The 27,815-nt window shown below is 35.0% G+C and overlaps 1 protein-coding gene across 1 annotated transcript in view; it reads left to right on the top strand.

The window, feature by feature from the left end:
* Positions 1-27,815, top strand: part of LOC138697069 (uncharacterized) — a 58,938-nt gene that overhangs the window by 16,062 nt on the left and 15,061 nt on the right. Inside the window, exons 7-14 of the mRNA XM_069822665.1 lie at positions 1,635-1,797; positions 5,782-5,942; positions 9,311-9,464; positions 10,434-10,566; positions 14,789-15,026; positions 19,213-19,467; positions 23,476-23,610; positions 27,602-27,761. Coding sequence (XP_069678766.1) covers positions 1,635-1,797; positions 5,782-5,942; positions 9,311-9,464; positions 10,434-10,566; positions 14,789-15,026; positions 19,213-19,467; positions 23,476-23,610; positions 27,602-27,761 — 1,399 coding nt within the window. The remainder of the gene's footprint in view (positions 1-1,634; positions 1,798-5,781; positions 5,943-9,310; positions 9,465-10,433; positions 10,567-14,788; positions 15,027-19,212; positions 19,468-23,475; positions 23,611-27,601; positions 27,762-27,815) is intronic.

Raw genomic sequence — 27,815 nt, 5'->3', positions numbered from 1 at the left:
CCTCGAAACATCGATACACCAGACTTGAGATTATCGAGAGCGATAAATACTTACGGAAAAAATACTCAATACTTTTTCGATACTTCTAGGTTTTTACAGGAATCTAAATTTGGCATGCTGAGAATGAGACAAATTTCATAGTACTATTATAAGACAAATATTTAGCAGGAAATTCTGATTAGATAACATCAATTCTCTGAGTTCTTAGTTAACCCTTGGATTTTCAAGGAGAACTCAACCATTGTGGCAGCATGACGTGAAGTATCCCGATGTTTTCTCTTCCGCGAAATGTTGTGCCTGACAGTGGTCGCAAAAATTGTTCATTTGGGGTTCTCTTCTTTCTTTCCTCCTTCCTTAGTTTCTTTCCTTCCTCCCTCCTCTTCTTTCTTTCTTTAATTTTTCGTATTTCTTTATTTTTCCTCTCTTTAATTTCTCTCCCTTCCTTTCATTCTTTCTTCCATTTCTCTGTAGTTCTTTCTTTTTTCCTTTCTTTAATTTTTCTTTCTCTCTTTCTTTCTTTCTTTCTTTCTTTCTTTCTTTCTTTCTTTCTTTCTTTCTTTCATTTCTCTGCATTTCTTTCTTTTTTCCTTTCTTTAATTCATTTCTTTCTTTCATTTCTCTTTATTTCTTTCATTTTTCTCTTTCTTTTTCCCTTTCTTTAATTTTTCTTTCTTTCTTTCTTTCTTTCTTTCTTTCTCTCTCTCTTTCTTTCTTTCTTTCTTTCTTTCTTTCTTTCTTTCATTTCTCTGTATTTCTTTCTTTCTCCTTTTTTTAATTTTTCTTTCTTTCTTTCATTTCCCTGTATTTCTTTCTTTTTTCCTTACTTTAATTCATTTCTTTCTTTCATTAGTCTTTATTATTTCATTTTTCTCTTTCTTTTTTTCTCTCTTTAATTTCCCTTTCTTTCTTTCTTTCTTTCTTTCTTTTCTCTGTATTTCTTTCTTTTTTTCCTTTCTTTAATTCATTTCTTTCTTTCATTTCTCTTTATTTTTTCATTTTTCTCTTTCTTTTTCCCTTTCTTTAATTTTTCTTTCTTTCTTTCTTTCTTTGTTTCTTTCATTTCTCTGCATTTCTTTCTTTTTTTTTTCTTTAATTCATTTCTTTCTTTCATTTCTCTGTATTTCTTTCTTTTTTCCTTTCTTTAATTCATTTCTTTCTCTCATTTCTCTTTATTTTTTTCATTTTTCTCTTTCTTTTTCCCTTTCTTTAATTTTTCTTTCTTTCTTTGTTTCTTTCATATCTCTGCATTTCTTTCTTTTTTCCTTTCTTTAATTCACTTCTTTCTTTCATTTCTCTTTATTTCTTTCATTTTTCTCTTTCTTTTTCCCTTTCTTTAATTTTTCTTTCTTTCTTTCTTTCTTTCTTTCTTTCTTTCTTCCTTCCTTTCTTTCTTTCATTTCTCTGTATTTATTTCTTTTTCCTTTCTTTAATTCATTTTTCTTTCTTTCATTTCTCTTTATTTCTTTCATTTTTATCTTTCTTTTTCCCTTTCTTTAATTTCCCTTTCCTTCATTCATTCTTTCTTTCACTTCAGGTCAATAATGGAAAATTATCCGTCGCTGAAGAAACTGTATTTAATATTAAACTGCATAAAACGTAATAAAAATAATTAACGTAATGCACTTCTCTTGTAGCCTTTTTCTGGGACTGTGTGCAAACCCACTCAAGACACAAATGCTGCCAGCGGAGAAATATTCCTTCCTGATTCACCGATGAACCTCATCAATAAGGGGAAGTTCCTTGAAGTCCCATACATGACGGGCGTTAATAGCGAAGAGGGAATAATATTAACTAAAGGTAAGAAGTGCGCCAGTTTTAGAATCTTACCGATTGTCGTTAGAAGTGTTGTGCTTGAAAATACGCTTTGAATTTTGCGGATTTGAAGGAAGTTTGTGCTATTTGTGGGCTAAAGAAGCTGGAGTGTCTCAAAAAAAAAAAAAAAAAAACCGACGTGTTCTTCAGTGCGAGTGGCTAGAAAAACATGTGCAGTGTATGGGGAGAATGCCCTCGGAGGAAACACTGCAGGAAAATGGTTCTGCTGTTTCAACATACAGCACCCAGTACAAAAGTTAGTGTCCATCTACAGAATATGATGTAATGCGTCTGGTGGGATTAAAAAGGCGTCGTATTCTATGAATTTTATTGCTCCCCAGAAATATTATCATAACTCCTGACATTTATTGCCAACAATTCAGACACTTTGCGGTCGCAATTGGAGAAAAGCGACCGGAAAGATTGCATCAAGTACTGCTACAACATGATGAATGATAATGCACGCCCGCACTCCGCTAACATGACGAAAGTACCTAACTATCCAGGAGCTTGGTTGGAAGATGATTCCAAATCTCCCATATCATACTGTCCCACTAAGGAATGTCTAAAATAATTTATACTTATTACTTTTAGAAATACTGTAGGCCTACTTGTAATCGTTACCAAAGCAATGGGAATGACATACTTGAAAAATATCGTAACGTGAAATCTTGTTTTTTTTTCTTGTAAAAGAAATGGAGTTTTTTAAATCGATATACGAGTATGAACTTTGTCAGACAAATTTTCAGAGATATAAAAAAAAATTCCTTTCTTTTTAATAACATCGTATATCTAGAGTTCAAACAATTTTTTGAAGTTAAACTTTTCATGTTAAACTAAATTCGAATATCGGTAACGTACATTATTGAATAATCATAAACTATGGTAAATTGCGAGAATGGAAGGAGTATTCACTCACTACCGATGATCCTTATACTGCTGATAATAATAATAATAATAATCTATACTAATAATAAATCTGTAGCCGAAATTTTTCTGGTAATTTTCGATTTTCCAAAAATAATTGGTCCTAACACATATAATTAACCACCCTGAAACCGAAAATAGCATTTTTGAAATTTTTGTATGTCTGTCTGTATGTTTGTTACCTTTTCACGCGATAATGGCTGAACCGATTTATATGAAAATTGGAATATAAATTAAGTTCGTTGTAACTTAGATTTTAGGCTATATGGCATTCAAAATACTTTATTTAAAAAGGGTGCTATAAGGGGGCCTGAATTAAATAAATCGAAATATCTCGCTTATTATTGATTTTTGTGAAAAATGCTACATAACAAAAGTTTCTTTACAAATGATTTCCGATAAGTTTCATTCTTTACAAAATTTTGATAGGACTGATATTTAATGAGATAAATGAGTTTTAAAATTAAAATAACGCCATCTAAGACGGTGCAATGAAATAACAAATGACTTCGTCTATAAGGGGCCTTGGACAACAACAATCGAAAAAGGGGCCTTGGACAGCAACAATCGAAAGCTATTAAACTTAGCCTACAGACAATGTTTCTGTGTTTGTATGAAGTAATATCGGAAGCTAAATTAACCGATTTGTATAATTAATTATTATTTCACCATTGGAAAGTGTAGTTTCTCTAGATGGACATACTGCTACAATGTTATTACAGTAACTTCTTAGTAAATCGAGGACAGGCAAGATTAAAATAGTTTCCTATGCACAGAAAATTTGATAGGCTTTTTTGTACATTCGTTTTCTGTATTTCTTAAAATAATATTTATGTACACACTCATTTTAATCTCAGAGAATTAACGAACAACGAGAGTGTATCGATTTAGTATGCAGTAATAGTACGTTAGCTTAGCAGTCCATTATTTTATAATTCAAATTTTAACTATGCTCAATCCAATCGTGTTAAAATACATAAAATAGACTATATATGCAATAAATGCAATGCAAAAAAAAATTGGGTAATGAGCCAAGCAGATTATGTTGTGCTGTTGTAAAAGTTGTTGCTTCTGAGATTCAAGAGCCCCCACAACAAATTAAAAACTTTCTTATCGGAGTACAGCCGTTATCAACGCACTTTTTATATACTGTAATATAATATAATATAATATAATATAATATAATATAATATAATATAATATAATATAATATAATATAATATAATATAATATAATAATAAATATGTAGCCGAAAATTTTGTGGTAATTTTCGCTTTTCCAAAAATAATTGGTGTTAACATGTATAATTATTCATCCTGAGACCGAAAATCGCTTTTTTGACATTTTTGTTTGTATGTCTGCCTGTCTGGTTGTTTGTTACCGTTTCACGCGATAATGGCTGAACGGATTTCGATGAAAATTGAAATATAAATTAAGTTCGTTGTAATTTAGATTTTAGGCTATATGGCATTCAAAATACTTCATTTAACGGGGCCTGAATTAAATCGAAATATCTCGCTTATTATTGCTTTTTGTGAAAAATGTTACATAACAAAAGTTTCTTTAAAAATGATTTCCAATGAGTTTTATTCTACGCAAAATTTGGTAGATCTGATAGACTTTTAAAATAACAATACAATACGTTTTCACCGCCGCCTCAGATTGTAGCGTTGTTGTTCCTGCAGTAATTCCCATGTGCAAAATATAAAATTTTTGAGTAGGAAGAAAAAACACATTTATTCATTCCATGGCAATGGTGCATAGGAGATCGTGAATTCTTACATTTTCGAAAGAAAGAAATATAATTACATATCACTGTTTATGCTGTATCACTATTTAAGTTATTTGAAGGTTTCAGAACCATAGTGGGCCAAGCGCCATTTACTGAAGACGTAGAAAACAAGGGTTAAAATTAAGTTATTACCATAATTCAATGGAACCATATAGCAAGTAATATAAAGTTTACACATTAAAACTAAATGATATGCCAATCTTCATTAAACTATAGTTGCGTGTAATAACAAATAATAAACATGTTAAAGGAATTGTCATTGCACCAAATGAGTGCTCTCTGGACCAAAATGATCGCAATTTAATTATTTAAATACAATTTCAATTAAGTAACATATTAAACGATTTATCCTTCTAACAAACACGAACGTTCCCTGGATCAAACGTCTTATTTTAATTATGTAATTACTTTATATTTATTTCTAACAGGTGCAGCGGAGCGCACGGGTACGGTTAGTAATAATAATAATAATAATAATAATAATAATAATAATAATAATAATAATAATAATAATAATAATAATAATATTTAATTACAAATGGCTTTTAAGGAACCCGCAGGTTCATTGCAGCCCCCACATAAGCCCGCCATCGGTCCCTATGCTGTGCAAGATTAATCCACTCTATCATTATATCCCACCTCCCTGAAATCCATTTTAATATTATCCTCCCATCTACGTCTCGACTTCCCCAAAGGTCTTTTTCCCTCCGGTCTCCCAACTAACACTCTATATGCATTTCTGGATTCGCCCATACGTGCTACATGCCCTGTCCATCTCAAACGTCTGGATTTAATGTTCCTAATTATGTCAGGTGAAGAAAACAATACGTGCAGTTCTGCGTTGTGTAACTTTCTCCATTCTCCTGTAACTTCATCCCTCTTAGCCCCAAATATTTTCCTAAGCACCTTATTCTCAAACACCCTTAATCCCTGTTCCTCTCTCAAAGTGAGAGTCCAAGTTTCACAACCATACAGAACAACCGGTAATATAACTGTTTTATAAATTCTAACTTTCAGATTTTTGACAGCAGACTAGATGACAAACGCTTCTCAACCGAATAATAACAGGCATTTCCCATATTTATTCTGAATTTAATTTTCTCCCGAGTGTCATTTATATTTGTTACTGTTGCTCCAAGATATTTGCATTTCTCAACATAATAATAATAATAATAATAATAATAATAATAATAATAATAATAATAATAATAATAATAATAATTTTAATCTAATTTGTTATTTGTTTCCAGTGTTGAGACACTTATCCCGGTTACTGTCATCCGTTGTGGACGTCTTCGAAGTGACTCTGCCCCTCTTTATTGGGCAGAAGATTCCCCGAGCTCGCGAAATGGCGCAAAGCGTACAGCAGAGATACTTCACGAACGACTCATTATTGCTCAACTACATTAATGTAAGAACAGAGATTTATACTACTCACTCTTTAATATTAGTATTTTTTGTTACTCTTACAGCGAAGTCGATAAAAGGAGACTGTTAGACGGCTCAAGACTGTATTCTAGAAGTTTACGCAAAATTACAAAAATTGTTTTTATGAAATGTATATAGATACAACGTCCCGTGCCAAAGCGTTATAGTCTAAGGCAAACATGCTCAGCCAGAGTAACTCTAGCCTTCAAACGAGGTGCGACATGACGTAGAATATCTTTTATGCGTGTGCCTGCATGGGATTCTGAGATCCTATGTCACTGTTGCACCACAGTCTAATATATACAGTCACGAAGCTTGAGTTGTCAGGGTGCTAGGAACAATAGACTGTGCAAGTACTATTTCGCATTGTCTGTAATGAGTCGATAGTAGCGACCCTAGTGGTTAGCAACTATCTATGGATGCATATTTACTACGTATTGAGCTTCGTGACTGTATATACTAGATTGTGGGTGCACCTCGTTTGAAGGCTAGATCTGTTCCGGCTGGGCATGCATTACGGAATGAGCGCTGATTCGAATCCTCTTGGGGAAGGAATTTTTCCATGTAATTTCAGCCAGTGTATGGAACCGATGCCCACCCAGCATTGTGATGGATTTGCGAAACTACGATAGGTAGCGAAATCCGGTTTCGTAAACCAGTTACAACGGCTGAGGGGATCATCGTGCTCATCACACGATACGTCCTTGCTGGTTGGATGATCGTTCACCTCTGCTGAGGCATGTGGATGTTGATCGGTCTTGGTACTTCATGGGATGTCGCGCCACGAATTATTATGGATATAAAAGGACAATTTTCATTACATGAGATACGAACAGATCTACCTTAGGCATATCTCTTCTCAATTAAGAGGTCGTACTAAGGCTTTGATTAATGTAGGACGTGGTCGAGGTACAAGCTATTCAATATAGATTGCTTTTCATTATCTGATTTCTTTATTATCGATGGTACATTGTAAAATAAGGTGACTAAGACATTTGGAATTCCCATTGCATCGAATATGCATATATGCTAGTTTTATAGTTAGTTCTACATTTTTGTAAGCAAAGAATCAAATCCTGAACAGATTATAATGTCCATTATCTAGGTATAATAATTGATGGAACCGAAGTGTGCTTGATATAAACCAGACGTCTCCAAAAGCGTACTCGCGAGTAAGCCCCTGAACGGAACTGAAGCCAGTACGTAATGCGCGCGCTCCGCCTCACCCATCCCCATCTGTACTGTACTCAATGTTTATGGCAAACGAAGAGCAGTGGTGGACTGCCATTACCATTGTGTTGGTCGGAGTGTTTGACCGTTTCACAATGTCTTAGTACATTCAAGGATGAAAGGGAAGATAAATATATTTTCGTGTTAGTGGGAAGAATATGAAATGTTTAATTTGTTCAAAAAATCTTCATTGTGTGTTAGAATTCAACATGTGAAAATAATTTATTTTGGGACGTCAGTATAACTGTTGGTTATACATAATAATAAGTATATTACGATACGTTTACACTCAGTTTCGTAAGATATACTTACAGTTTTCGTTTCATTTCAGGTGAAACACACACAGATATTTTGATAAATTTGAAACAATAAAATACAAACACAAATCACACACGTATCCTCAGTCTTAAACAAAAAAACTTCTTGCTAGCTATGTCCTAACTTGGAATATTGGAAAATCAATGAAGCCCTTTCCCCCTTCTCTACAGCACACTGTGTTCGGCGGGCAGCATCGGGATCACGCGTTTTGGAGACCTATGGAGACCTATGATATAAACTGTTGAGTAGTGTCGGCGTCATATTGGATATATCATTTACAGACTCAGAAACAAAATTTGGGCCACCTGATTTTTTCAAGTTCCAGTTATAACTCACTAAGCACTGAGCATGCGCGGTATGGGAAATTCAGGTGGCCCAAATTTTGTTTCTGTGTCTGTACTCGGATTTTAAGGTTTAATTCGAGACAAGAATTGAGATTACATGGACATGAGTCTTTGACTAATTCTACAAATTCATTCGTTCGTTTGGTCGTTCGTTTCTTCGTTCGCTCGTTCGTTCCTTCGTTCGTTCGTTCGTTCGTCCGCTCGTTCCTTCGTTCGTTCGTTCTTCCGTCCGTTCGTCCGTTCGCTCACTCATTTCAAGAAGTGGACATATAGAAGATGAACACGATTACAATGTTCACGAATATAACAATATCAATTACTTAATACAAACAAATTACCACAAATTACATGTATGGAAACTTTAAAAGATTGTTAAACAGTTGTACTTTCTGATTCAACTTTTTAAATTATGTACCTGATTTTTATTTTTGACACAAATATTATTCCTCCCAATCATTGTGAAAATTATACTTAGAAGTCAACATTCCACAATTACTATAATACGTCACTGAAAGTGCGTAAGTTTTGAATATGCGACCCTCAGCAAACGAAGAAAGCCTTTCCCATCAAGTTTAAGTGTTGGAATGAACTGTGACTTAGAATGAGTAACTCTTGAGAGGGATAGATGGTGACAAGCTGTACAGAGTGTGGAAGGAATGGGAATATCGCCGTGTGACCAGAGGTACACATAATATCAGGTTTGTTTCAGCACGGTTCAGAATCGATTCCGAACTGCTTGCTCATGCGCAGTAGCTCAATGTGCGTTCCAACAAGACTTGAACTGATTCGGAACCGATTCTTAACTCTCAGTTTCCTGTTCCAACGTGCTTTGGAAATAGTTTGAAACGAGTGAAGTTGGTTCTCGATTAAGAGCAGGAACTGGGAATTCTGAACTGTTGACGCATGCGCAGATGGCTTAATCTGAAGTTGAGGTTAAAATGCTTCGACACTGAGCAGGTTAAAATTAAAAAATTGTCTATCCTGAGTGATTTGGAAGGCAATATTGATATATTTTATGACGAATTAAGTTCGGAAGATGAATATAATAATTTTAATATGAGAAGAAACTCCGAAGGCTATGAAAGAACAATTTAAGAAACGTTCCAACTGCGTAAAATACCGAACTACAGTAGTTCTGAGAACGTACAACACTATGCGCTAGTGTCGAAAGATGTTCGGTATTAATTCGTAACACGTTCTGAATTGCCTGCTGGAACAAACATATCGAGAACTTGTAAGATATCAAACAAAATATGGAGAGATTACCTGTGTATTGGCACTTATTTCGTTTCTATAGAATTAATAATTACAGAGATGAATATAATTACTAGACCTACCATCGTATTGTATTATTATAACGTAGCAGGCCCTATTATTAGATGTTATTATCAGATATTATTATTATTATTATTATTATTATTATAAAATGGTATTTTATAGAACTAAATTGCTGTGACAGGTGCTCACAGACTTGCTGTTCGTGAACGGAGTGTACTGCACAGCACAGAAGCAAACATACCTCTCAGACGCCCCGATATACGTGTATGAATTCTCGTTCGATGGAACAGCAAATGTCCTGAAAAGAATGATTTATGATGGTGCGGCCCTTCCAGGTAAGTAGATTACTAAGAGCGTGTTGTCACACGTATACAATTATAGTAATGGTTATGAAATTAACTGTATGGAAGTGTTTTACTATTTACTCAATTCTTCTAAGAAATGCCAGAATTTCATTTTCAATTTCTTCTTAATTTAAATTGAGAAATCCGCCCCTGAACACGAGTTCTACTCTTTTAGGGGTGAGCTAAAGTTTTATCTGTTTATATTGTATTTTATATTACAATTATTAGCAAAATAAATAGATAGATAGATAGATAGATAGATAGATAGATAGATAGATAGATAGATAGATAGATAGATAGATAGATAGATAGATAGATAGATAGATAGATAGATAGATAGATAAGTAGATAAATAAATAAATAAAATAAATAAATAAATAGAATGAATGAATGAATGAATAAATAAATAAATAAATAAATAAATAGACAGACAGACACACAAACAAATAAATAAATAAATAAATAAATAAATAAATAAATAAATAAATAAATAAATAAATAAATAAATAAATAAATAAATAAATAAATAAATAAATCGGAGTAACAGTTGATGCACCCCTTTTTTCATTCTTCACGGGTACGATGAGGTGAGTCCAGTATAATATAACTTATGTGTTACCTCAGAGCCATTCTATACAAGACGTTTCAACTCATGTAATTTTTTATATAACACGAAAATGAGAAAATGAGTGACTTATAGCGATTTAAAACTAACCGATTCAATTGCGATGTTGATGATAAATTATGTTAATGGGGGTGTCATTAAGACCCAGCACTGAGATTTTGAGTACAATCCTATTTTCTTCTGAATAATTTAGTCACAACAGAAAATGCTGACAAAAGCTTAAATATAATAGAATTAAATAAATATCTGAAATGGATTAATATGACGAATATAATAATTAATTCTATATATAGTAACACAAAAGAGTTACAGATTTACTGCGTGTCCTCTTACAGGAGCCTGCCATGGAGATGAAATTACATATCTATTCCGAGTAGACCTTCTGCCAGTGACGATCGATGAAGACACTCCAGAGTATCAGACATCGCTCAGATTAGCAAGAATGTGGGCTAACTTCGCTAAAACTGGGTAAGTATTGGACAACTTAAACGAGAATAAATTTGGAATGTTATACATTCATGTAAAACACAGAATGAAAGTTTGGAATAATTTATATCGAAACGAAATGTACATCTGTAGTGCGAAAAAATGTATAAAAGATAAAAGAAATATTCTTATAAATTTTATGGGGTGAAAAGTGGAACTGAAGCAAAATATTTTGCTAAGCTAGAGACCGAAGTACTTCCTTACGACGATTAAAGTGCGTGAATTTCATGATTAATAGTTTATTATGAACAGGAACTATGGAAAAAACTGTGCTAATAATGTTTTATTAATATTTTAATACCTACTCTAAAGATGTATGAAAGTTTGTTACCAACTTCTGTCCAAAGCTTTACACGACGCAGAAAGATTAACTTATGCGACCAGTAGGTATAGTGTCCGCGTTTTATTAATACCCAGCCGGCATCAAAGACGACGTTTTCCTTTAAAGAGATAAGATAAGAGTTTTTTTTATTGACTAGGCCTTCTTAGATGTCACTACAGCTACAAGAAGCGGTAACATATGACTAAAGTGGCCACGTTCAATTAGTAGGCTAGCGGTGTCAAAGAGGACGGAAGCTTTGTAGTTTCAATAGTTTTAATTATGTCGCGCTGTCCATTGTCAAGTCTTTTGAAGGCCGCTCCAATATTCCACGCGGAGTGTATGGACGGAAGCTTTGTAGTTTCAATAATTTTAATTATGTCGCGCTGTCCATTGTCGTCAAGTCTTTTGAAGGCCGCTCCAATACTCCATGTTATATTAATATATAGCAGCAACAAACAAGACGTGAGAACGTCGCATTTTCATTTTATTATCGGTGCATGCAATAAAGACCTACAAATCTTAAAAGGAATGCCGCTGCCTAATAATTAAACGAGGCTACTATAAATAATATTTCGTGATTACTATTGCTGCTTCTGCAAATCCATGTCGCCCTGTACTAGTGTACCATTGATCCCAAAACACGTTCAGTCCATTTTTTATGAAAGAACTGGTCTAGTTTTTTTATCCACCGGTCTACATACTGAGCGAGTTTTCAAGTGATATTTACAAAAACACAAACGATTAGCGTTATTTTGGAAGAAAAGAAGCTTAAACTATAATGATAGAAGTCTAAAAAGAATCATATATTTTTATAATAAAAAATGGCCAAATCGACCGAGCGAGTTTTGGAATCACACACTCTTCAATTATTATGTTTCTCGTGTATCACCAAAAACATAGGTATTTAAGTTCAACGGTGTTAGATTAGGTGAACTCAGTGAACACAGTGTATGCTACGACATGAGTGTCTCATTTTCACAGATGGTTCTCGTATGTTTATCAACGAGAATGAGGTGGCTGTCGGCAGTGCTTTCGTCTGTTTCGAAAGGGAATAAGAAATCCATTATCAACAGTTTAAACTTAACAAGCGTTGTACAGTTTTCCAAGCTGAAATGCTTGCAGTTGATAAAGCCGTTGAGTGGTGTATCAGCAAAGACTACAGTGCACTTATTTTCAGTGACTCACAGGCAACTTTGAACTGTATTAGGGACAAATATAATATGCATATGATTGGCGTAAATGTCAGACGTATTATTGCCAACTCCAGCAAACATATTTGTTTAAACTGGGTACGAGGGCACTCGGGTATATTAGGGAACGAAAGGGCAGATCAACTAGCCAAGCTTGCTTGTTCCATGAATGTCGCAGATAATTACAATAAAATTCCTGTTAGTTTCATAAAACATAAGCTAAGGGAACACATGTTAGCACGCTGGGATCTACAATGGCAAGAAAGTAATAACGGCTCTCTAACTAGAGACTTATTCTTTCCTACAATAATGTCTAGGTTAAACTGTAAATACATGACACCCAATTTCGTGCTTACGCAATTCATTTCAGGCCATGGAAAATTTAAAACATATTTTAAACGGTTCAAAATCAATAATGTAAATGAATCCATATGTAAATGCGAGAAAAGCGACCAGACTGTTCATCATCTCCTATTTGATTGCCCAATTTTCGAAAGAACTCGCCTGTTATTACTGTCACATGTCATCTCATGTTCTGGGCAATTTGAAAAAACCCCTGAGTTTTATCTTTAAAAAGAAATGCTGTTCAACAGAATTTCAGAAATTCATATCACATATTCACAATTCACTGTAAATAGCTAGTTAATGTGTTTCTGCCATAGTAAGAGAAGTTGTAGTTAATGCAATTAGTAAGGGTATATGAATGTGTTAATTTTGTGTGTATATATATTTTCAGTTTTTTTATCATTAATCTAACATGCCACAGGGCAAAACAGGCTGCAATAAAAGGAGATACTACTACTCTTAATAATAATACGAATAATCACAATAATAATAGCTATAATATTACTGTTTTATATCATATATAAGTTTTATGTAATTTTCATTTTTTTTTCTGTCTTGTCTGTGTACTTTATATAATAAGTCTATGTGTTGTACATGCAGTTGCATGTCATGTATCTATTTCATATCATTTTTATGTCATATATGTCCTTAAAAGTAATATGTATGTTTCTACGAAATGCTTGCCTATTTTTCTTTTTATGTAACAAGTCTGTGCGTGATATGTCCTGGGAAAGTATGGTATGTAATATGTCTGTGTTTCATATATTGTGTATCTATTTCTATGTATTATATCTATTTTATCTCATATCTACGTATTTGTATATAATATAACTATGATTTTTATTATGTCATACACATGTGTATTTTATGTCATAAATATGTATATATTGTAAATTTTATACTGAACAACAATGTAATTTTATTATCTCAACAATAATTCTTCACTTTCTACAATTTAATTTCACTGCCGTCAACAATGGGATTTGCTCTCCACACAGTAACACAGTATTCGTTAGTGCACTCCACTGACGACAATGAAAATTTACTTGGACTATTACGAACAACAATGAACTGTTAATCTTAACTAATATTCACAAAGCACTATTTACAACACAGAACTGTCAGTTCTCAGTTCACAGCTCGTTTGTCTTGGCTAGTTCTTCTAGCTCAGTCACTCGCGTTCACAGAATCTCGAACCCCAGACCTTCAGAGACGATCCGCTGAACTTCGAACTCAGGTCCCCCAACTGCGGTCCACTGCACTCGAACTCCGGGCTTCAGGCTCCACAGTTACGGACACAACTCAAGTCGCGCTCTGGTCTCGAAGCTGGCTTCACTGCTACACAAGACTGGTTTACTGACTGACTGAATCTCTCGCGTTCACTTGCTCATTGTATTTATAACTAAGCCATAGTTTCTCGAGAGTTCGCGGTCGGTCGACAGATGCCTAGAAGATAACGGATATCCAGACTTCTCTGGATCTTTCTCCTCAGTCACCAGCTGCTTTACTTTCCCATCTCTGCCGCGGAACAGCGTGTCGCAACCCCCTCTCACCTCTCCCCGCCGCGCGCCGTCCCCCAGTGTTCCGTGGAGCCCGTGTCGACTCACGCGCGACCTGCTCTCTTGCGGGACGCTGGTCGTGAGTTCGAATCTCACATCGCTGTCACAATATTTTATGTAAATATTTGTACAGGGCTAAGATATGTATGATTTAACTACAGCCCTAATATACCTTCGGGTAAAATAGGGTTCTATAAACTTGGAAATTCAATGATAATAATAGGTGAACTCGAAAGCCAAAACATATGTAGATAAAGCGGGAAGAACGCTTCATGTCGTTATGTCTGTGTTGAGATAGTCGCCGGTATTACGTGGACATAAAGCATTCTTTTCCCTATAGCAGCTTTTCCTACGGCTCGTATATTTTTTTCGTTTCGTGCTTTAGGCATATGATAGTGTTCATGCTAAGCCACTAGATGGCAGCATCAGCTCGTTTTGCATAGCTCTGGTTTTGCACTGACAGTGGACATGAAACTTTTTCCCCCCCACTTGGTCTTCATATGTCTAACATGATATTAAACATCGATGATTCACCATGTGATTGCCTTACATTCGCCTGACAGTTGGAAAATCGTAGAAAATACCTAACTAGGCGATCAGATCAAGCGGGATTCGAACTCAAGCCTGAACGTAACTTCGGAGCATGAGTTTCGCTCGCTAACACCTTGACCATGCCGGTGGACGCCTCAGTATATTTAGTAATCAAACTCAACGTAATGCAAACAAATGAAACTTAACCCAAGAAAACGTGAATTACAGTAACATGGACATTGATTTTTCTTTTACAGAAACCCTACGCCAAAACAGGATGCGCTGCTGAATAATACAAAATGGAAGCCAATCAGCGAGAGTGATTTCCCTTATCTGAGCATTGATAAGAACCTGGAAATCAAACACGATCTGAGGAATAATAACCCTGTTTGGTGGAAGACACTCTTCCGTAAATACACATCTGGAGTTTCACCTTGCTGGCCGCATAAGTCATCTCGAAAAATTACTGCTTTCAAGCGCTCTGTGAATCGGTTAGGATAATACTGTCTCTTGTTAGTGACAAACATGTCTTCGTAAGTATGATGTATTATATTATTACATTAATAAAAACAAATTAAAATTTCTCCTCTGTGTCCTTATCTTGTGTTTGTCCTGAGTTATAAACGGCGCCCTTGTTCCATGTTGAGAACTTGAGTAGTGGGTCCGCTATTTGTGAATGCTGAATGTTGGCTTCGTATCTTCACCAGACTGATGAAGAAATACAATTTCTTGAAAACAAATTATAATAATGACAACAGCTGTGATCCCCCCTTTGCTTCTTAATTGTTTTTATGTCGATTTTCTTTTGCGCAACACTAAACTAGGCTTTCATGTCATAACCTTAGCACAGTCTACTATATACAGTCACGAAGCTTGAGTTTTGAGGGTGCTAAAAACAATAGACTGTGACGGTTCTATTTTACATTGCCTGTAATGAGGCGATATTAGCGATCCTAGTGGTGAGCAACTATCTAATGTTTGCATATTTACTACGTATTGAGCTTCGCGACTGTATATACTAGACTGTAAGCTTAGCTTAACAGAAACTTAAGTTGATGGATTGGAGAGTGAAACGAATCCTCGAGCAATTAATACCAAAGAAACAACCCATACGTGAACATTGTGCTATCTCATCAGAACAGAATATCCATAAGTAGGGCTAGGATTTTGATGAAATTGCATCTTTTTTATAGTAAGCCAGAAACATAGCTTATAGTATTTATATATTATGTGATAAACTGAATGTTTTAAGACACATTTGTTAGGGCATTTTTTTTTGCATTTTTTTCCTGCTTCAACTCATAAGAGCATTTTTTTTGTTTTATTTGGTCATTCTTGAGGCATTTTAATTCAATTTTGGCCCATAAATCCTCAATATTAATGTAAAATAATGTTTATTTCCTTTGATATTTTCTCTACATATTTTGTCCATTAATATCCATTATTTTGTATAATATTTTAATCATTTTTCCACACAAATATTGTCATTTTAACATAGCACACCCCATATAATGGATCAGTCCAACCAACCCTTGAATATAGACTCCTCTATACCTGCTAGTTCCTGATAAGAGTGGCCTTGTAATGGACTACATGGAAACTACATCAAGCAACATAATTAATTAACGTGTATTACTTAGAAAAAAATTGTGTAAAATTAAATGAACTTAAATGTTAATACAAGAATTTAATTTAATTACTGGTCTAAATATTAAGTAGGCCTAATACAAAACCTCTTTCCCTACTAAGCCAATTATGTAAGATCAATTTTTAGGGCATTTTAAGAGCATTTTTGAAAGATTATTAGATCATAAATCCTTTGTTTTTTTTGACATTTTTTCATGATTTATAGGTCATCAAAATCCTAGCCCTAGCCATAAGGATACATCGTGCTATCTCCCCAAAAGACACATTGTGCTACTATCAGAGAGACAACCCATATGGACATATTGTGCTAACTTCCACCTGCACAGACGCACCAGAAACAACACAGTTTACACTACGACAAAAACAAAGCCACTCTTCACACATCTAAACAACACAAACAGGAAATACACACATTCGGCAGTAAATCGCGTATATACACAACACATCTTTGCAAATCCACGGAACACAAACAACAGAACAACACTGGAGAAACTCCTCTACAACTACGACCAGCCCCAACCACCAAACTAAAACACACAAAAAAAACCACAAACACGTGTTGGAAATTTGAATAGTGTCTGAGAGGACACACGAGAGCAACAGAGAGGCAGATCAATAAAATAACTCTACCCCATGAAAGTCTCCATAACCATTCAGACGCTTCTGGCACCGGAAGGGGAAACTTTAAAATCTCAACAAAAAATATGTATGTACGTAAATATGTATGTATGTATGTATGTATGTATGTATGTATGTATGTATGTATGTATGTATGTATGTATGTATGTATGTATGTATGTATGTATGTATGTATGTATATGTATGTATGTATGTGTGTATGTATGTATGTATGTATGCATGCATGCATGCATACATAGTGTTCTGCCTAAGAGCAGGTCTTTAACTGCAAATCCAGCATGTTTCATTCTTCCCAAATTATTTCTTTCCTCTTAATCTCTCCATAATAATACATTAACGTTGTCTATCAGGTGATATCTTTTACCCCGAACTCTTCTCCCGTTCACCATTCCTGATATGTACCATATGTATATTATATTAATACTAACTAGTCCCCTACAAATATAGCAAATAAACAAATTAGGCCTACACAAAGTAAAAGGAATCAGTCACTGCACTCACACACCTACTGGCACTTATGCCAGAAATAGTTTCATGTGTGTAAATATATTTATATTGTTATGAATGTACAATGGCTGGAGAGGGCGTCCTGCGCGTATAAGACCCTAAATCGGCCTCTGGCTCAAAGCCAGAAATGTCAATAAACATCCAACATCCAACAATTTCAGAGAAACAATTCATGCGGGAAAATTATGCTAACGGTGGCATTGTGCTAAATCCCGAAAAATAACCCATGCGGGTACATTGTGCTATCTCCAGAGAAACAACCTACAGGGCACATTGTGCTATCTCCCGACAGACAGCCTATAGGGTACATTGTGCTACCTCCCAAGAGACAACCTATAGGGTACATTGTGCTACCTCCCGAGAGACAACTTATAGAGCACATCGTACTATCTCCTGTCAGGTAACACATACGGGCGCATTGTGCTACCTTCCGAGTGACAACACATAATGACACATTGTGCTACCTCCCGAGACATAATCCGTATGGGTACATTGTGCTAGCTCCGAAGAGATAACCCATTCGGGCACATCTTGCTAGTTCCCCAGGTGCAAACCTTAAGGGCGGATTTTCTATCTCCTGAGAGTCAACCGACACGGGCACATTGTGCTACCTCCCGAGAGACAACACACACACAGACACACTGTGCAGTCTCCCAAGAGACAATCCGTACGCGTACAATTTGCTAGCTTCCCAGAGATAACCCATTCTGGCATAGTTTTCTATCTCCCCTATCTGTTAGCATAGAAGTATTCAATATGGCTGGTGCGTTAGATGCTGAACTTTTACATCTCGATTATTTAGAAAATGATATCCATGAATACATAAACAGAGCGGATGATTTCTGTGATTTAACAGAAGTTCATACAAAGGTGTAGGCTATTTTCTGCCAAACCTCACTTTTCGCTTTCAACGTAGATCCGTTTGTTTGTTTATTCTCAATAATTGGTTTATACTGCGAAATAATTTCCAGCAGAAGGCTTTTCTCGAATGACGAGAAATTAGTCCCACTATTTCTTTTTGTTGCAGTGTTTTCCATTTCACAACAGCAATACCAATACGCCGCTCCACGTTACTGTGATACAGACGACGGAAAAGAGCATAAATGAAACCTGAGAGAATAGAAAGACTTCTATCCTCTCTGAATCAAACAACGGAAATAAGCGAGAATCGCAATTGAAGAGTCCACTGCAAGAATGATGGATGTCACTTTCTTGTCGAAAATTAACCAAGACTGTCAATGCATAGCTTAAGACATATAGAATGTACATAGAGAGTTATATGGCATTAACACTGATAGTCATTGTCCAGTAATGATCGGAAAATCACGGTTAAGCTTTGAGCGCTAAGCATTTCAAACTTTCAATTGCTTCTCCTGAAAAATGTATTCCAAATGACATCCATCATTCTTGCAGTGGACTCTTCAATTGATAGAGTTCAGAAAACAGAATTGAGCCTATACTAGGTTATAGGTTATGGTTAAACTCTAGAATCTCTGGTCCTAACAGAAAGTTAAAAAAACATAATGTTAAAATGTGAAATATAAAGTTGAAGAAACGCAACGTTTTCAACAGCAATTTATGTTTTTAACTTACAGTTAATTAACGCTATGTTAGGTTCATTTTAACAAAGGTTGAAGAAATCGGACCTTAGTGTAACATAGGCCTACAACATTTGTAGTAACGGTAGACTAAAGCTGAAGAGAAAAAAAATCTCCATATTGATCTTACAAGAATGCTGATTGTCTCAGGTCAGTCTCATGACAAGATTTCGAACTTTGAGTTACACAAACATACTAGTACTTTGTGTGAGCATCCAATTGCGATAACTCAGGTCAGGTCAAGGTTATCTTCGACACATGAAGTTGTGATTCAAGAATAAACACTGCAGCAGAACTGTGGCCATTTTTTCCACCAGCTCTTGTATTTACTGTGTCTGATCAACATGAAGTGCTCCATACTTTCCGCTGCGATCTTCCTGATCTTATTCGCGTTATCTTCGTCATCTGAGTCTGACTTGATTGTGCAGACTCTTCATGGCCCCGTCAGAGGCACAATTCTCACATCGTCACGCAGCAATAGACCATTCTTCGCTTTTATGGGGATACCATACGCCAAACCACCCGTAGGAGATCTGAGGTTTAAGGTATGAGTGCTGATTCGTCAGATATTGGATTATAGAATGCAAAATTGAAACAGAGATCATGAATTTATTTATACGTCAATAAAAACATGTGATTACGACAAAGATGGTATAAATAACGTGTCTGTTTTATTGTTCTGCATTTTATTGTTACTTTTCGACAATTATGAGTATAGTTTTTGTAGTTTAATATTTTTTTAATTTTATTTTGTAAATAAAATATAAATAATTAACATATATTATTTTATCTAACATTTCCTAATGAAATAACCCATTGCTGTATTGATATTTAATGCATAAGTTATCCTTTAAATATCCATGTTACCGTTGTGTTGCTAGGAACAAGGACTGGGTAGTCCTATTTTGTTGTTTTGGTTTCCAAAATCGAACATTTTCAAGGCAACTGATACCGCCCTCAAAAAAGGGGAAAACAGTCCATTTCAACAATGTTCACACACTTCTCTAAACGTATGTTTGGTATGATTCACCATCAAAAGAGGTTTGGAAAATTTTTCAAAATTATTATTTATTTTTATTTTATTCAGTTGTTGACGAAATTTAGTAGAACATTAAAACATCAATAAAGCCCCACACTACTTAAAGTGAATTCCCATATTTTTTAAACTAACCTAACAGAATACTCATAGATAAGCTTTTAATATTCTGTATCTTTTAAGTCTACTCAAAGTGGTTTTCGAGGAAAATAAATTTTCCTTAAAAATACTATTTTTACGCGTTTCTGAAGGTAAAAGAATCGTATGCAATCAAAATTAGAAAAGTTATAGAGCAGATGGTTTTACAGAAAGATGTCATTTCCAAAGCTCAAACATAAGGTTTTCGAAACATTTAAATTGTTTAAGTGAGTTAAAGAACAGGAGAAGACAACATAGCTTGCAGCGGTGTCAAACTCATGAGAGGCTGTATGACCATGAAAAATTTCACTTAAACACTTTCATAACTGGAAATCAACTAAAAATAACATAAACAAGTTACCCGAAACTTGTTCAACTATCGGCATTTCAATCTCGCTGACGCTGATGGAATTTTTCCGAGGTTTTCCCTAACTGTAAAACATAGTCGATCTCATCTCGCCAAAGACCAAGAATATCCGTTTTGCTTAAAATCTATTGTTTAATAATCTTATAATCATCGTAGTAATTTAAGTTTAGTAATGCGTGATTGTGGTACTTCTATTTTTAATTCTTCAAGAAAGCTACAGTACAGTTGTGAAAAATCTGGGAATCATCATTGATCAGCAGCTGAAATGATATCATATTTTTTACATATGCAGCACGTTACGTAAAACAATTTATAAATTTGTCGTTCTTCGTCGTATTTTACTCATCAGAAATTTACGTAAGCCTACAGTTTATTTAGCTCTTTTCAGTCCAACATCCAATACGGCATTTTTGCGTGGCATGGAACTTAAAAGATATATTTACATTATCTAAGATTTTCTTTAAAAAAAATAATCAAAATCTGCTTAAAAATCTATTGATTATCATTTTTAACTCATCATTTCTGAATTTTAAATCTATTTGAGACTGAACAATAAAATTATACAAATGTACAGTAACTGCAAAAAAAAATATAAAAAAAAACCGGACCGACCCTTGTAGTTGATTTCAGAGCCTTGTTCATTCCACAGCACGATAGACTGGTAACTAAGATTTTCGTGGTTCGAATCCTGCCTGGAAAGAAAACTTTTTTTTCCTTATTCAAATTTATTCCCAATACTTTTCGATTGCAGCGATATTTTACTACTTAATTAACTTATTATTCCCAGAACATGAATTTTACCAGCAATCGAAAAATATTGGGAACAAGGAACAAAAAAAGTTTCCTTTCCAGGCAGGATTCGAACCACTAAAGTCTTAGTTACCAGTCTATCGTGCTCTGGGGTGAACAAGGCTCTGAAAACAGCTACAAGGTTCGGTCCGGTTTTTTTTTTTGCCACTACTGTACATTACTGAAGAATCACAAATATCGCAAGATTATATAGACCTACAATTTACTTGTGTTTACAACACTAACCCCTGCGGTGACTGACTGGTAAGACCTCCAGGTCTGTCACTCAGACGGCCCGGGTTCGAATCCCGTTCAGGTGTGAGATTTTTCATTGAAAAATCTATAGTGACACTTGTGGCGGACAAGGTCACAGTTGGGGTTTTTCTCGGAGTTCTCCCGTTTTTCCCCATATTATACTTCTAAATTATTCCGTCATCATTTCTCCATTTCGTCATCATTTCACAGCATTCCCCGATCGTCGGCTGATGAACGGATGGAGCTGGCCTAGGGTCGAGGGGGATTGCCTGCTCGAAACCTGGGTACGCAGGGAACCTTAGTGCAGTCTGCCGGTGTGGGTGTGGGAATGGGCCTAGCTCGAGGATTAGCGCAATATATCGTAACAGGTCGCAGTGCTGGGCCATAGTGCCCCCTCCATAAATTACATTTCATTCCATTACAATAGCAGTTGGAACGTTAATTTACCATTAGGAGAGCAAAATTTTTCACAGCGGCAGGTTTAAACACAGTATTGGTCTAGGGCCAAGATTAACTCCGTAATAAAAACGTATCCTGAATGGGACATTTTTCGTTATTAAGTTCAATAAAATATTAAGCATCTGCTTATAAATTCTATTTAAATTGATTCTATGGATAAAGTGTTTTGTGTTCTTAATTTTTTGTTGTTTTTTGTCCTTTTTATATAGATAGATAAATTTATTGAGCAATATTATACATACAGATGTACTATATTATCAGAATTTTCTCTTAAATTCAATGCACCGGTCTTCTGACCGTACGTGCTGTGTACCTAAAACAAGTCCTACTTTGTAGGTTTCACCCCCTCACCTTTGATTAGATCCAACCACTCTCTAAAAGAACAAATAGCTTAAAATGAAAATGGCACAAACAAAACACATCATATAATAGGCCTATATCCTAACCTAAAACAGACATAAAAGAGTATAATTGGGTAGATACCATTATCCCTTCGTCAGTTCGTATCACAAACTTCAACAGCTGAAGTTCTAATTTGTCTCGCCTTCAAGAGGAACAATCCAGTCTTTTGTTCGCATTCTCTATTCCCCATGAGGTCAAGACATGCAAGCGAACTCCTATTCTGACTTAGCATCGAGGGTGGTAGATATTTTTTCCGTATATATCCCAATTCGACACACTGTAATAAAATATTTATATAGGAGTCCTTTTCTCCGCACAGTGGACAAAGGTGCTCCCCTTCTTCGTTGACAATTTTATTACCCTTCCATGCCCCCAATCTTAGCCACGCTAAACCTGCTCTGCTGTCTTTGTTACAAGAATTTAAGTAGTCACACCTCTGCCAGTTAAGCATGAGATCCGATTGTAAATGTAGTGAGGACTTCTCCGAACATTGGAGCTCAATCTCTTGCCTCTCGATATCAATTAATCATATCGTCACATTACGCCATATATTTCTTCTATTATTATCTCCTTTATCCCACACCCATCCCATTCCTATATATATATATATATATATATATATATATATATATATATATATCTGTGTGTTAACTTTCGTAATTTTTGTATGTAGATCGAACTACAACCGAAGACGAGCTTCCCTCATATGGATGTTCCTGATTCTTTGTATTTTCATGTAATTTGGTATAAAGAAATAAAATAAAATAAAATAAATACATCGACTGTAAATAACACGCACTGAATAATAAATTAAAACTTAGGTTGTAACGATTTTGTTGATGTCTTTACTTTACAAAGGACTGAATAATAATAACAGCTTGTCTACAGTTTCTACCATTAATTATTTAAAAATGAATATGAGAATAATATGTGAAAATAACTCATTTTTAATACCCTGCGTTGCTTTTTGTGTAAGCTCGGTGCCGTGCTGATCATATAATGTCCCTTCAAAGAGACGCAAATGGTGTCAGAGTAGCTGTAATAAGAGTACGAGACCGCCTGACATAGTTTCGTAATAATTTATGAAAATTAATATCCTTTACACAGGCTCCCCAGCCAGCAGAGTCCTGGACCGAAGTGAGAAATGCCACCGTCGAGGGATCGAAATGTCCACAGATGAGGGAGCACACAAGCGGAGGAGGTGAAGAAGACTGCCTCTTCATCAACGTGTACACGCCGAAGGTGAGAATAAGCAAACGAAGCTTGTAGAATAAGATATTTTACTTGCACAAATGATCTGGGAGTTTCTCGTTTTTTTTATGAGTATTGGAGGTGATAAAAAGCCAATGACACTGACGATAGAACCTTTTTTTTTTTGTTTAAGCCCACTATATATTCACACTCTGTTCTTAGGCTTTTCTGATCATGTGTAATCCATTAAGATTTTCACTCCTTCAATTGCCTTTAAGTACGATTCATAGGTACAATGACCGTACATATTCAGATGTCTATTTCCGACTAGTGTGAGCACTAATTGAACATAATAATAATAATAATAATAATAATAATAATAATAATAATAATAATAATAATAATAATAATAATAATTCTTTATTTATACTGGCAGAGTTAAGGCCATAGAGCCTTCTCTTACACTCTACCAGGTCACAAAGTATACAAGCAGTTAAAATTTAACAAAAAGTTAAAGAGCAGAATATTAACATATTACAAAAAATAATATTACAAATATTACAATATACGAGGGTGCTTAAAAAAGTAAGTATTATGGACAAAATTTATTTCACAGGCTGGTATATTGATACACAGGTAGTAGGCCACTGGTACGCAAACGTACACGGAGAATCAGCATCATTATGAATCGACAGGTTACCACTTCTTTTCAACATACAACTTTATTAGATTTTCTTTCGAGAAAAATTAACAAAGAAAAATTCTTATTAATGAATAAAGAAATTGCAATTAAAAAATTAATAATAATAATAATAATAATAATAATAATAATAATAATTTACAAAACCAAATAGTTAATATTTGAGGAGAAAAATTCGCTCCGGCCGCCGTGGATCGAACCCGGGTCCTTGGTTCTACGTACCAAGCGCTCTCACCATTGGCTACGCCGAAGTCCAATCCACAGCGCCGGATCGAACTCCCCTCCTCCAGTGTTTTTCCCTTTGTGGCCTGACTCCAAGTTGGGCATGTATGTTGACATTTTATTAAGTCAACTGTCATTATATTATATTCGATCCCCGGCGCCGGAACGAATTTTTCTCCTCTAATATTAATTGTTACCATAACAGATATATTCTGTAGGACCACAAAAATAATAATATTTAGTAAAAACAAATAGGTCTTTATCTTTTTATCAGTTAAAAATAAAAGAAATGTAATAATTGATAAAAAACCGGTAATGAATGATTAAATCTTAGATAAGAAAGATTGAATAGTCATAAGATTTAACAAGACATAATTATACAAATATGTTTATATAATATGGATGATTATGCTTGTTCTGTGTTATAAATGAGGGGCTCACAACCAGAGTGGACCAAGTCCACCAGTGATCAGTTTGTGGATTAATACAATTTCGGATGAAGAAAACTTAGATTTATTCATTGCCGTAACAAAGTCCATAACTCATTTGTTACTCCACAGAGGGCAGCATTTCCTATGGAAAGTGAAGGTTGCTAAGCGTGAGCCAGGAACTTTAGGACTCAATATCTCAGAACTATTCCAGATGGACTTGGTCCACTCTGATAGTGAATCCCTCAAATATAGAATTGTACGAACTGTATAAATCAGGCCTGCAGAACTCGCAAAGTAGGGGAACTATGACGTCAGCCTCACTCCACTTCTATTGGGGATGATCGACTTCCGCCCCGAGAATGAATGTTGATGCAGCCGAGCGTAACTAGAACGCCGTGACCGCACAGGTAGAAAAGGTGGGTGGGGTAAAAGAAGGGAGGAAAGCAGTCGCTCTCAAGAGCTATAGTTCTGCAGGCCTGGTATAAATATTTGTATTGTGAAAGAGGAATTGGGATAAATCGCAATATAGCGAACGCCAGTAGGGGAAGTTATCCCCACCCACATGAAATGTGCATTCGACACAACACTCGCCTATCACGTAGAGTGTCTGATGAGCTAGTAGGGGAAAAGTGGAAGGGGTCGTGGGCGGAGCTTCTACGTTCGCTATATTGCGATTTGCCCAGGAATTGAAGAAAATAGCATAATGAATGATTTAGATATACTGGCTGCAAATTGTAGAGTTAAACGAGAAGTACAACTTAAGCAAGTAAATAAATATTGAGGTTTACAATAAACTAGAGTGGTTGAATCTTGCACTAAAACTAGACGTAAATGTAGGATAAGACAACATAAATTAAATATGTAAATTATAGAAATTGCGTTATAAAATTGTATATTTATTGTGTGAAATTACTAATTGTGTATACATTAGTTTTAGTAATTATTCAGTGTATGCACTATATTTGTGAACTATTAATAAATTGTAAAATTATTAGATTTTCTATCGATATGGACAAAATTCACGATTCTACTCGCACTAGTTGCCGAATAAGAGAATGTTAAACATTTGGAAAAAAAAAATTCTGAGGAAACTATGAACTTTGTACTAATATGGCATTACACTTTTTTGTTACATACAACATGAATAATAATAAGATTTATTAAACACAATGTGTACATTGTTACATTTTAGTCAAAAGTTGCCTTCTTTTGCGTAGAACGTTAGTGTCTGAGTCCTTGCTTGGCTGGTTAGTATATGATACTGACTGCAGCTGTGCCCACAGAGGGTGCAGATGCACTGCTCTGAGGCCGAGTGGTATCCTCGTTTGACACAGATCCTATGGTGGAACCCGTGGGCCGCCGTCCTCGTGAAGACGTGACGTAGCTCTTCCGTGTTCATGGCTGGCGTATACATACATACAACATGAACTATTCGATCTGAAAATCTGCTGGGTTATTTCACTTCCACTCTGTAAAGTAAATCTACTATGTAAGGCAGTGTCTTATTCTCAGACAGTAAATATCCTCGTGTCAGATTATTCTACTAGACTTAATCGAATCCGTATTTTTCTCCCAAAGCAAGCATTGTAACAGCTACATTACTCAAGATGACAACTCAAATATACAGGATGATTCAAGAGGATTTACCGTCCCTTACGGAGCTTATTTCCGAAGATATTCTGAGCAAAAAATATCACACAAATATTTGTCCTATTCTAAATATTTTCAGAGTTACGCTAATTTGAAATTATTTGTAAAATATATTATTCTTGAATTTTAAGGGTAAAAGAATATTACAGATAAAGAATCAATTATTCAGGAGTATCATTTCTTTAATTATCCAATATTCTGAAACTAAAAATGTGTTGTGAATTCCATAGTTACTTCGTATAGAATTTTTTTTCTATTTTTAATTACAAAATTATATTTTGTTACGGATTTATCACAATAATTGTTACAAATCACGCGGCTCTTGTAAATTCTTTAAGACTGTAAAGTCGTATGATTTGCAACAATTTTGTGGTAAGTGCGTAAGAATGATGTAATTTTTAGTTTAAAGTTCTGTAGTGCTCGGGAAAAGTGGCACAAGTCAAAAATGTCAATTTTACAGGAGAAGGAAAAAAACTGTCTTCACACTGGTTAATATCGATTTGATTTTCTTCTGTATGAATTATTGTAATGGGAGAAATACTTATGTCTCTTTTCCCAAGCGAGCAGATGTTCCGTTAAGTTGTCAATAAATTAATAAAAAATGTTTGTGGAAACTGACTTATGCCATTTTTCCCAAGCATTGCAGAATTGAAAACCAAAATTTGTATAAAGAAATTAACAACACATTTTTCCCTTCAGAACACTAGCCAATTAAAGAAATGACACTTATGAATAGTTCATTCTCTATTTGTAATATTCTTTTACTCCTAAAACCAAAGAAAACATGTATTTTACTAACAACTTCAAATTAGTGTTAACTCTGAAAATATTGAGATTAGGACAAAAATGTTTGTACGACATTTTATGCTCAGAATGTCTTCTGAAATAAGTTCCGTAAGTAACAGTAAATCCTCGTGAATCATTCTGTATATGTCATAAAATTTTCTTTCTCCAATGCTGTATACTAAAGCTTTCCTGGATCTGGATATTTTCCTCTCAATCTACATACACTGAATGGATAAAACTACAATAATTGCAGCTCCCATCTGGCCCCAACGATACGTTGCACGACGTTCTGGTCGTGATTCACGGAGGAGCCTTCTACCACGGTTCCAGCGGCAGAAATTCTTTCGGACCAGATTTCATAGTGGATGAAGATGTGGTACTGGTTTCCTTCAATTATCGCCTCGGTATTTTGGGTGAGTATCAATCAACTACATATAAATACTTTGCTTGAAGCGCAGAGAGTGTGC

Source organism: Periplaneta americana, chromosome 3, assembly GCF_040183065.1.
Source record: "Periplaneta americana isolate PAMFEO1 chromosome 3, P.americana_PAMFEO1_priV1, whole genome shotgun sequence".
Taxonomy (NCBI): domain Eukaryota; kingdom Metazoa; phylum Arthropoda; class Insecta; order Blattodea; family Blattidae; genus Periplaneta; species Periplaneta americana.
Note: the sequence above shows the minus strand (reverse complement) of the source record. Positions and strands in the feature narration are given on the sequence as shown.